Source organism: Fukomys damarensis, unplaced genomic scaffold, assembly GCF_012274545.1.
Source record: "Fukomys damarensis isolate Sample0158 unplaced genomic scaffold, DMR_v1.0_HiC HiC_scaffold_33, whole genome shotgun sequence".
Classification (NCBI taxonomy): Eukaryota; Metazoa; Chordata; class Mammalia; order Rodentia; family Bathyergidae; genus Fukomys; species Fukomys damarensis.
The window spans coordinates 27,402,185-27,411,660 of record NW_022900945.1 but is presented as its reverse complement, the minus strand read 5'-3'; the positions used below and the strand labels follow the sequence as shown (position 1 = coordinate 27,411,660).

The window sequence follows — 9,476 nt, the reverse complement described above, 5'->3', positions numbered from 1 at the left end:
CGAGCGGCAGTCAAGGTCCCGGAGCAAAGGGTAGGGTCGGGCCCTGGACGCTGACCGGCGGGAGACGCGATCGGTGGCCAGGGGCAGATGTTGATCACAGCAAGAGCGAACAGGTAGCCGGTACCACCAACCACAGACCGGCCAGCTTCTGCCTCTAGTTCTCAAGACAGGTCCCTGATTATTCGGCTCTTCTCCCGCGCAGGGAAGCTGAGGTAAGAACGGCCCTAGCACACAGCCTGGGGACGGCTGCGAGAGGACCCCTACCGGCGCCTGTGCCTGCGGGTCTCCGCTCGCGCCAGCCCACTGCAGTCCTCACTCCAGTTGGGCTTTCTTCATCGAGGTGTTTTCGGGTTTTCGTCCTGTTTTCTTAACAGTCTTGCGTTTAAGAGGGGTGTTTTGTTTGAGGGATTCTCGGCCTCAGCAGTTTGGTCTTGGGGTTAATGGTTTTAATTAAACGAAAAACTTTTTTAATTGAACGGGTAATAGCAACTCAGGCGTTTCAAGGCGGAATCCAAGTGGTGAACCTCGTGTCTTATTGTTATCTTTTTAAACTCTTCCTCAAGGGGGAATATGCCTCCTACCTTTTCTGGTGGCAGGATGTTAACTTGGAAAAAGGAAGAAGTGGAGCCCTCATTCCCCTTTCTCAGTGTATTTCCTTGACTTTATCTCGTTATCAACTTCAGCTGTTCTGTTTTGGTTGCTATGTTCTTCCCTCTGTATTTAAGTCCCACATGAGGGAACGTGCATTTTGGCATTGGGTGCTTTTGGCTGGCCAGAGGCTAGCGCGCAGCCTGCCAGGAATGCTAGACATTCTGGAGGCGTGGGAGGCTGGGCAGCTTCCTCTTTTAAAGCGTGCTGGATTCGCACTGCACAGGAATGAAGTGTATGTATTGCACGCCTTCCTTTAGAAATTGTTTGCATATTATTGATAAAACTTTCTGACATCCCTGTTCTGTTTGGAGTGGTACTTAAAAATATAATTAAAGACCTTCAAATTTAACTTTTCTTATTTTTTCTTTTGGCATCTTTTCACTTCTTACCAAATCAGAAATAGTAAGATGGAAACCATTAAGTACAGATATTTGGGGGCAGTATTACACTTTAGTTAGCCCAATCCCTAAAATGAAAAATACTTATATAATGTACGTTTTGGGTTGTATGTGCCTGGGACAAGAAGGAACATTTGACACAGGCTACTGAAATCTTGGAAAAGCTCCCTTTCTGGGAGACTAGGAAAGTTAGTACACATTTTTCTGTTTCTCCTCCCCTAAACCAGGGCACAGCACATGGTACCACTGAGCTAACATCCTCAGCCCTGTGTCCATGTTTCTAATGCATATATTACTTAGAATATAGAAGACAAAGTAGTTTTATGTGATGATTTTCTTTTGGGTTATAGAATTCTTTGATAAATAGATAATACACATTTTTAATCTCCATGGTTTGCATTTGGAGATGTTATAAAAATTAAGAGAGTTTCACAAATATTTGGCTCAACGATCTGTTTGCAAAGTTCAAACTTCACTTGGAAACCTTTTAGTAGGTTTCCATGAATTCAGTTGAGTTTCTGGAATTGTTTCCAGTCATATTTTTTTGCTCACAATCTACAGATGTATTGAAGCCAGGGCTTGTTTATTACTTATGTTCAAAAACAATTTCCCACAACAAGCCAGTTATGCTAGTAGCAATGGCTAACAGTTGCTAAGTTTTTATGACGAGATAGACACTACTGAGTATTTTCCATGCATTACTATCTAATTAAGTTGCCATTTGTGATCAGTTATTAACCATTTTGTTACCACTAACTCGATAGAATATTGGTTTTGGCACATGGAAAAGGTCGTATATGTATTCCATACTTTCTCATTGTTATAGTACAATGGAAGCTTCCATTACATTTGTTATTCTAAACATTTTAACTGCAGTGTTTCTTTTTTCAGTTAAAATGTGAAAATGATAAAGACAAAATTACCACATTAATCATAATGCTAACTAGAATTAGACTGTAATCCTTTTTAGATTCTCACTTCCCTCCCCTAACAAATAAAAAACACTTAAAGCCCTCTTACAAATCACTGACTGTTATCAAACTTTTAACACTTTTGCAGTTTATTTAATAAAATCATTCTATTTCTGACTTGTAAATTTAGTAAATAAGTTGTAAAAAGTTTCAGAAATTTAAAAGCTATTGATTTTTAAAACCATGATTTTAAAGCTTGTGTGTCAGATTTATTTCATTTAATGTTATGGTCTAGAGGTACATTCATTTTCCTACCAGTGACTCAAATTCTCTTCTTTATGGCAGAGTAGTACTACATTGTGTGTAAATACTACACCTTTTTTACCCATTCATCTGTTGATGGACATATAGGCTGCTTCTTCAATTTAGCTATTATGAATTGTGCTGCTATAAACATGGATATGCATGTATCGTAATATGATGTCTTTAATTCTTTCAGGAAGATATCTAAAAGGATAATAGCTTGAATGGAGTTTCTACTTTTAAGTTTTTTAATGAATTGCCATACTACTATTTCTGTAGTAGTTTTACTAGTTTACATTTTCACCAGCAATGTACAAGGGTCCTCTTTCCCCCCAGTTTCATCAGCATTTGTTATTTTTAACGCCAGCATATTGTTATTTCTTGATGATCACTTCAAAGTATTTCAACAAGTTTTTTAATAGAAACAAAAACATTTATAAGTTCATATTCTTTCTGAACATTCATTATTCATTCTGAAGTCCATCTCTCCATTATTCATTTTTTTCATGTCTTATGTCCTAAGTACTGTGCAGTGAACTAAAAACACATAGTTAGCAAACAGACATGGTGTGGTCTTAATTTCCTGAAGATTGTAGTGCAGATGAGAAGACAGATCATATACTTGAACTGTGATAGATGCAGTAATGAAAAGTGTAGGATGCCAGCAAGTATGTCCAGCTTGTGGCTCACAGCACACTTGCCCTCTTAATTTTAATGTTAAAATGAAAACTATTTAAAAATAAAGTTTTGTCATTTACATTAACAATATTATATATTTTGTGAGCAGCCTAAGATGATTCCTCTTCACTCAGAGCAGCCCAGGCAAAATACCTTTTGAAATTCTGCTGTGGTTTGGTGGTGGTAGTTGTAGAGGAGTGGGACTCATACATGTTAGCAAAGCTCAGAGTGGGTAAACAAAGGGGTCATGAGTGGTCCAGTGAAGTAGAATTACATATAGATTGGACCCTGAGCTGAATGATCAGTGTTTTAACACTATAGCATTATATATAAAATCACTTTAGTGAGTTGGAACCAGCCTTTAAAAAAAATGAAGGAAGATCTGGTTGCCGTGGCAGTGGCACATCCCTACAATCCCAGCTACTTCAGGAGGCTAACATAGCAAGTTGGAAGCCAGCTTAAGGGTCTTCTTACAGCATACACAAACATACTTAATGTGTGTCTTGGTCATGATGTACAATTATTTCATGGTATGGATTACAGTAAACAAATTATTGTTAGAAGAATGAAGAGGAGATGTGTGTGTGTGTGTGTGTGTGTGGCAGGAATGTGATTCCAGATTACATTACAGAGTCAGATAGGAGTCAGATCTCACCTGGAGGCTTACAGAGTCTGACATCTTTTCTCTTGTCCTTTGGAATTATTTTGAGCAGAGAAATCACATCATGGGGTTTTTGTTTGAAAGTTTGCTCGCTACATTTTTGTAAAGGGACAAACTGGATGTGGAGAGATCATTAGGAAATTAGTACAGTAGTTTAGACAATAAGCGATGGTAATTCACTAGTATGGGAATAGGACAAAATAGTGGATAGATTAGAGAAGTATAATCAGGAAGAAAAACCTGGAGTTGAGTAAGGTACATGAGTAAATGATCCAATAATAGTTTTCAGATTTGGAAGATATTACATTAAACTTTCTACTGTGACTTTCACAGAAGTTCTTAGTCATTCCCTCAATTTTAAAAGTATCCAGATATTCAAGACAAACTGAAAACACTTTTAATGATAATATTTTAATGATAATACTAATTTAATTCTAATTATTTCCTTTTGATTTCAAGAAATACAAATAAACTTAGGACTTTTAATTCTGGAAAGGTAAAATGAAGATGAAGAAAACAAACTAAGATTCTCTTAAATTTTGATGAGCAGGATTAGATGTTTTAAGGATAAAAAGAATCTTAATTTTGAAATCCCTTTTGAACCTCACATGGCCTATAAGTGAATCATGTTGGTCACACATCTGGAAATTATTAGAACTAGGATTTCAAATCTAAGTTTTTCATATACCAAAGCATTACCTTTACTGTACTATTCTGAAATACCAAAACTGTTATTCTGATAAACACATTTAGTTATTCAATCAGGATATGTCAGATTAGCGGAAAAGTAAATGTAATTGAACTTTTATGTGATGAATGGACAGTGCCGTATACTATTGTTTCTTTAACTCACAATAATCTGAGGTAGGTGTATCAACAGAATGTTTTCCTCACTTTATAAATGAGTGCTAAACTATGTCCCCAGTCTGTTGTTGTTGTTGTTGAGTTAGAGTCTTGCTGAGTTGCTAAATTTCCCTGACTGATTTTAACTTCACTTCTGCTTCAAACTCTCAGAGTGTTGTGGGTATATGCATGCACCACCATGCCTGGCCTTCACCTTTATTGTTAAAGATACTATTACTATAATTTTTTAGAACAATCCTTACAATTAAAAAATTCTATATGATAAGAATTAAGAGGACATTATTAAGAGCATGGATTTTGATGTCCAGACAGACACAGGTTTAACTCCAACTGCATTATTTATCAGTTGAGAATGTGACAAACTTTTTAAATATAGACCTCAAGCTTCTCACCATCAGATTTGTCAGGATAACTGACACTTTATAAATGGATGTTGCTATTATCAGTAGTAGTATAGTGTATGTAGGTATATATGTATGCACTTATTTTTAAAAATCTAAAAATAGAATACTAAGGTGGGCTATGGGCTAGTATGTTTCCCTGGCTGATGTAGTATTTGTGTTTCTCTCCTTTTTTGTTTTTGTTTTTGTTTCTTGCCCCTTAAGGATTTCAGTTTTTCTGACTATTAAATGAGAGGATGATTGCTCACAAACAGAAAAAGACAAAGAAAAAACGTATTGGGACATCAGGCCAGCTCCCTACTGATGTTACAACTTCTGATATGGGGCTCAGGCCTGTGAGTTCCAGTTCCATTTCTGACCCAGATTGCTTCAAGGAATTGTTGAATGATACCAGGAAGTTCTCCCAAATGTTACTCTATTTGAAAGAAGCTATTCTTTCAGGTTTGTCAACTATTTTCTTACCAAATAGTTTGTAAAATTTTAAATGCCAGCCTAGCTTACAGAGTGTGTACACAATAGTAAGAACAGGTAATTCTGCTTTATTTTATGACTTTTTTCTCCCCAAATGTTTGATGTTTAGAGTGTAAACCATTTATAGTCAAGTAATAGTGTAATGCATAATAAAAACTTTGCTAATCTTGAAGGGGATAAGAGTACCAAAATTTAAAATCAGTCTGTGGTTTCAGCAGTTAGGTCCAGTGAGACCATTGGAATTTTAACCTCATGAAGGTGATAACACAGTGCAATTGATCTTTAATAAGCAGACTACAGTTTATAAGATATTGTTGACACTTTCGCTTCAATTCAGCTTTCTATATTTTGCCAATTACTGCAATTGAATGAATTTGAATCTCATGTTGAATTAAGGAGTTATCATAGAGTTTATTCTCTGTAGAAATGGATAAATAGGACTTTATTTTCCTGAAGTAATTGGGTCATATGTCCCCTGTTTGATCTTAATGCCTCTTTCAACTTTTTAGTGCCTCTTTAATTTCCAGATTTAATGTCAGTGATAATTAATAAGCACCTGTTCTTTTATGCTAAGTAGCCATTTATTCCTATATTCATCATAGTATATCTAGATGTAGAAAATGAAGATTCCCGTAAATGAGACTTCCTGAGCCTTCATAGAAATTTGTAAGATATCAGTAAATATTTCTGTGTAGACAAGTTAAATGTTTATTTTCTGAAATGTATTTTGAAAAACAGAAAGCATAAGGAAAGTAATTGATCACATAGCTTAATTTTGAACTCTAATTATGCTTATTTAAATAACAATAAAGGTAACTTATTGTGGAAAGGTATCCTAAGTACCTGGGTTTTTGGTAATAAATTTCTTATGTCCTGTATGCATAAGTTAGATGTAGTGGTGGGTACTCATAATCCCAGGATGTTGAGTCAGAAAGATCACAAGTTTGAGCCTAATATGGGCAATTTTAAAATTTAGACCCTATTTTTTTTAAAAAATTAAAAACGATTTGGGTTGTAGCTCAGTGTAGGGCCTTGCATTTAAACACCAGTATCATACACACACACGTTCACACTCCAAAAGAAAAAAATGCATCTCTTTGTAATAAAGATTTGTTCTTAAGAGAGTGTTAAAGGTTATTTGAAAATTTACAGAGTGAAATTTATTATTTTTGATGTACAGTTCATTACTGGGCTAATTTTTAAAGTGAAATTTAAAATGATGTGCTGATAAATCATTAACCTTAATTTAAACTAAACATGATTTTATTTAATGTATCAATTTAAGTTTTCATTAAGATTGTTTTAGTCAGGATTTCTGTATGTTGTTTATTTTCCTTAGTAAATTTATATCCTTTAGCATCCTCATCATATGTAGTTATCACTTGTTTCACAAATTTAAAATGATGGTAATCTAAAACAAGTTGAATGCTTCTTAACCAAAAAAATTGTTATAGGAGTTTTAATTTGAGAGTACACAGTTCAGAGACTAGGAAGATTAGAAGCTGATCCCAAGTGAGAAAAGAAAAAAATGGTAATAAGATATAGAATAAGACTATCCTTTGAAGTAAAAGGATGTATGTGGGGTACATTTATTCACTAAAATTTAATTTTAAAATCTATGTGGACATCAGTACTCTCACTAGTAATAAAAAAACTTGTAATTTAATTTTAAAAATTCAGAAAACTGATTTTTTAGATACCCATATGCAGTGGCCAGATAATTTATACTATTTATCCTTGGATTAATTTTAATGCTTTGTCAATCAGAGTTAAAAGGATATATGTATGCCATATCTGAATGAATTTTGGATCTAACAGTTTATTTTCTTTGTTTTTGAAACATTGCTACCAAATTGAACACTACTTAACTTGAGTTGCTAGAAACTTTTTATTTTGTTTTTCTTTAGCAAATCAAAAGGAAAAAAAAAAGCAAAGCATAAATTATCCCCATTATAAAAAATGGAGAAAATGTTATATAATAATATGCATATGTTTAATTTTGATCATAATTTTCAGCTTAGCGTTTTAGGCTATTCCTTATTATTACAAGACTCACATGAAATAGAATCTTCAGAAAAACAGGTTGTGTTTAAAATGCTGTAACTGTTTAAGGTAGTTTTATTATTATATGTTCCTGTAGACATGGGCCATGTGTACCAAGAAATACTTCCACCACAGCAATAAACAGTGGCCAGACAGCAAAGTGCTACTTTACTGATTTTTTTTTGTTTGTTTTTGTTTGTTTGTTTGGAGTGAAGAAGCTTTGACAGTATTTTCTTCAGTGGCCAGTACTTTGTCTCTTGCTCCTTAAAAGGATGGATGACAGATTTTTGGCATCCAGTCCTTTCATTCACATCTCTCTTTTTTTTTTTTTTTTTTAGTACCGGGCATTGAACTGAGGTCCTTGCACTTGCAAGGTAGGCCATTGAACAGCTGAGCTAAATACCCGGCCCGTCATTCACATCTATTAGCTTTTAAAAGCTAAAAGTTTCCCTTTAGAAATGAAGACTGGATGTATAATTAAGTCACCTTTTGGACTAATCAGAAAACTTTTTTTTTTTTTTTTCACTGGGAATTGAACTCGGATCCTTGAGCTTGCATGGGAGAATACCATTTTTTAAATGTACACTTAAGCAGTAGTGAGGCAATAATGTGAAAATTCACTACTTGACTCTTGCCTCTGGTGTTTAATCAGACTGTTGAGGCTAAACTTAGATTAATAGCTTTGTGATTGACTTATAACTATGATTTCCTTTCTCAAAATGAATTGCAGAAATGATACACAGATTGAGCATTCATTATCCAAAAATTCAAAATCTTTTGTGTGTAATGGTTTTCAAAAAATTTCAGATTTCAGATTTTGAATTTTGGATTAGAGATGCTAGACAAATAAAGCTATGTGTATATTGCAAAATCTGAAAAACTCAGAAATCTGAGAATATCTAGCCCCAAGCATTTTTTTAATAAGGGATACTCAGCCTATATAATTGTATGTGGTACTTTTCATTTTATAACTACTTGTGAATATAAAGAAATTAAATTCCCCTTTTCACACAAAAGCAGGTACTTGGAGCTACATTTTAACTGTTGAGATGTATGTATAACTAAGATTATGTAATTTTTGTTAGTGTCTTATTGCCCATAAATAAGGGCCTCGTTTGCAGCCCAGAGGTTCTTAAAGTAAAATGGTATATTCTTTCCATGCTGTTGCAGTTGCTTCACACTCAGTAAAAACACTCTCAGTTTTTATTATTTTATTAGCTATTCTGTATTTTATGGAGATTATCTAGACTTGCACTATCCAGAGTGGTAGCCATTAGACATATGTGGCTACTTGAATTAAAATTTTAGCTCTCAGTTAAAGTAGCCATCTTTCACGTGCTCAGGCTAGTGGCTATCATAAAGAAACAAAATTTTCACCATTTCAGAAATTTCTATTGGACATTGCTGGGATAGACATTTATTCTTTGTCATTATTGAGAATATTAAGATGAGTTCTTGAGCATATGTATGTGTGTAGTAAAGGAAACAGCAAAAGTTGTTACTGAGGCAAATTTGTAAATATTATATAGAAATTGGAATTCATTTGAAATCCCCTTGGGTTGGCTTTGGAGTGTCACATTGTTATTTCCTTCTGTGATTTGAGTCAGCAGATCATTTTCTAGACACATTAATACAATTTGGTTAAATTGGTAGTAAAGAGTGCAGAAAAAACTGTGGAAAGAGAATCATATTATTTAAGTATCATATAGGTACTGGTCCTAGTTTTGCTCCTAACTTTGGAATATGATGTAAGTTGTTTGTTAACAAGGCACTTGTACTATTTTACTGATTTTGTGATTCAAATTTTGATTGGGATTGAAAATGTATATTTTTCTGAATATTGACAGTTTGGAGCTGAAGAAGACAGTCAGGGATTTGCTTTTAACATTGCATACTTTACCTTACAAGTATCCCCTCTTCTTTCCTCTTCCCAGGAATACAGGGTTTGTGTATGTTTTGTGTGTGTGTGTGTGTGTGTGTGTGTGTGTGTGAGAGAGAGAGAGAGAGAGAAAGAGAGAGAGAGAGAGAGAGAGAGAGAGAGAGAGAGAGAGAGAGAGAGAGTGTGAGAGAGATCGCATACGAGGGGTGTATGTAA

General features: G+C 34.4%; 1 protein-coding gene across 4 annotated transcripts in view; it reads left to right on the top strand.

The window, feature by feature from the left end:
* Arhgap29 (Rho GTPase activating protein 29) overlaps positions 1-9,476 on the top strand; it is a 69,011-nt gene that overhangs the window by 13,016 nt on the left and 46,519 nt on the right. For 3 of the 4 annotated variants that reach the window (XM_010608039.3, XM_010608037.3, XM_010608038.3), the window contains exon 2: positions 5,072-5,308. In XM_010608039.3, coding sequence (XP_010606341.1) covers positions 5,104-5,308 — 205 coding nt within the window. In that variant the 5' untranslated portion in view covers positions 5,072-5,103. Of the gene's footprint in view, positions 1-9; positions 213-5,071; positions 5,309-9,476 lie in introns of those variants that run through there. The other variant, XM_010608036.3, reaches the window with a different exon arrangement.